Source organism: Poromitra crassiceps (assembly GCF_964638095.1).
Source record: "Poromitra crassiceps genome assembly, contig: HAP1_SCAFFOLD_2048, whole genome shotgun sequence".
NCBI lineage: Eukaryota > Metazoa > Chordata > Actinopteri > Beryciformes > Melamphaidae > Poromitra > Poromitra crassiceps.
In genome coordinates, this window is record NW_028150377.1 from 15,001 (window position 1) to 17,533 (window position 2,533).

The window sequence follows — 2,533 nt, forward strand, 5'->3', positions numbered from 1 at the left end:
AAAAAGAGAGAGATTCCCCCAGGGATAAGGTGGGGGGAGGGAGGGGGTGATGGGGGACGAGAACAAGGAAAGATCTTGGATCTGGATGAATCACAGAAGTCACCCAAACTGACATGAAAAAAGCGGCATGCGCCGAAAAGCATCGTGTTTGCATCCCTGCCCTATGTTGTCTACTGAGCCAGCTGATATTAGTCATACAAAGATCTGATCTTGACCCCACATTACATTTTGTAGTGTCCTCTAGAGAGAGAGTGGCGTCAGCGGAGGACCAAAATGCGAGACTCATTAGCCAATGAACAGCCAGGAATGGGTCTCGCGCTACTTTTGCATGCTAAAATAAAGCTGATAATGTACAATTTGATTCAAGGGATGAAAAACCCTTTCAGAGTACAACACAAACTGTCTATTTTGCTGCAACTCGACAGTGCTGCTTAATCCAGGACCTTACTTCCTGGAACTCTTGAGAGTAAAAAAACTGGTCCATTGGAGTGAATGGAGATGTCGGGACTCTTCTATCTACACGGCTCTGACATTTTGTACCTCTCACCACCAGCCCTAGCCCCGCCCCTCAGGATTCCCGCAGTTTTCTCCCCAATTGCACTTGGCCAATTCCCCCTGCTGTCCCGGTCATGGCTCCACCCCCTCTGCCGATCTGGGGAGAGCCGTAGACTAGCACCATGCTTCCTCCGATACATGTGCAGTCGCCAGCCGCTTCTTTTCACCTGGCAGTGAGGAGTGTCACCGGCAGGACGTAGCGCGTGGGAGGACCACACTATCCCCCCCGCCCTCGATTCTGAATATAATTCAAGTCAACTTCAGTATGCCACTTTAGATAAATCCCAATATCTTTCCATTACTCTTAAAGTTTTGTGCTGCCACAGATTTGATTTGCAAGTTTTCCATGTTTTTAAAGACTACTTGCCGTGTCTCTTGTGTTGCAGTCCTGGGCATGGTGGCGGTTCAGGTGGAGAGAGACCCCAAGACAGGAGCCACCGTCATCAGGTCAGTGGCCCCCATGTCGGCAGCAGACGGTGCTGCCACGGCCACCACCGTGTTCGACGACGGCAGGAAGAGCGTCCACGCTGTGGGCGGCTCAGGAGGTCAACCCTCGGCAGAGGAGCTCGGCCAGATCTTGAGTGCCATCGACGGGGTCGGGATGACGGTGCTGCTGGATGACGTCGCGGTCACACCGCCCAAGGGAGAGATAAAGATAGACAACAGAACTTCAGAGGGGAGAGAAGAACAAGGCCTCTCATATTCTACCCATTATGCCTTGTCAGAGGAGAACGCCACCACGCATTTAGAAAGCTCTGGAGGCCACAAACTAAGAGCTGAGCTGGGGATGGAGGGCTGCGCTGAAAGCATGGGAGAGGACGAGGACGAACAGGAGGAGAGAAGCACGGTGCTGGTGAGAGAGGTGGCTGAAAAAGTGGACACCATGACGGATCAAAGGATTGAGAACATGGCGGAGGAGGGCCCGGTCACGCTCATGTTCCTGGGCTACGCCGACGAGGACCAAGATCAGAGTGTGGAACAAGTGGACGGAGGCATGCTCACTGTGGAACGAGTGATCATCACCGACGAAGGAGAAGAGACGGTCTTGGGACCGCTTGGGTCGGCTTCTTCTCAGTCCAGCTCTGCCTCTGGGCCCGGCCTTCATTCTAGCAGCCAAGGCCTCAAGGACTCTGTCGTGGCCGGTGCGGACAGGAATGTAAACAACGGAGATCTTGGTGGTGGAGAGGCGGGGAAAGAGTCGCCAGAAGAAGGCTTTCAGGACATTCCACTGGATGGAAATGGTGCAGGAGTAAAAGTCCAGGGAGAAGAGGCTGATAAGGGCCTGCACAATTCAGCCTCACCTAGTAAAGGCACTTCCAAGCGCAAGGCCTGTCAGTGCTGCTCTGTCATGTAAGAGATTATTGACGAGAGAGACCATTTAAATGATCAACTAGGCATTGGTCTTCTTCTCTTTTTCTTGTCTGTGCCTTCCATTGCTGCCTTGTTCTATAAATATACTTAATCTGCTGGAAGACATGATAGGCTCATATTGGTGCAACAGTGTGGTCCTTATGACGGGATTGAGAGTTTGGCTTGAATGCCTGGCCCTGATTTTCAAGTCTATTCTGAAATCATTCTAGTGTTAACTTGTGCCTTCATGTGCCCACTATTTCACTTCACTGTGCCAAAGAAAGAAACCACTATTATGACTATTTTTTTTAGATCTTCTCTAGCAGCTGTGAACTGACAACAGCGCTGAAGGACTGTTACAAACCACTTCTCCCTCCTGGTGGACAGAGCTGAGAATTGCAACATAGACTCCTGCCACAATTTTCATCTCAAAACCCTCTTCTTTCCCTTCTGCCTGTTGGGACTTGATCCATGTCCTGTCAGCCAAAAAGACTCCATGTTTAGCAGCGTTTCCTCTGGGAATGGAAGATGTTGAGGAGAGGATGCATGTTTTCTAGTTTCAGGCACACGTTTTTTTTAAACTGTAATCGTGGTCTGAATTGTATATTAAATTAACTTGAGCTAAATT

At 50.2% G+C, this 2,533-nt stretch overlaps 1 protein-coding gene across 1 annotated transcript in view; it reads left to right on the forward strand.

Moving 5' to 3' along the window:
- LOC310772130 (uncharacterized protein) overlaps positions 1 to 2,520 on the forward strand; it is a gene marked incomplete at its 5' end in the record, with an annotated part of 14,808 nt that extends 12,288 nt beyond the window's left edge. The window contains one exon of the mRNA XM_083664585.1: positions 942 to 2,520. Coding sequence (XP_083520711.1) covers positions 942 to 1,909 — 968 coding nt within the window. The 3' untranslated portion in view covers positions 1,910 to 2,520. The remainder of the gene's footprint in view (positions 1 to 941) is intronic.
- Positions 2,521 to 2,533: the final 13 nt, after the last annotated feature.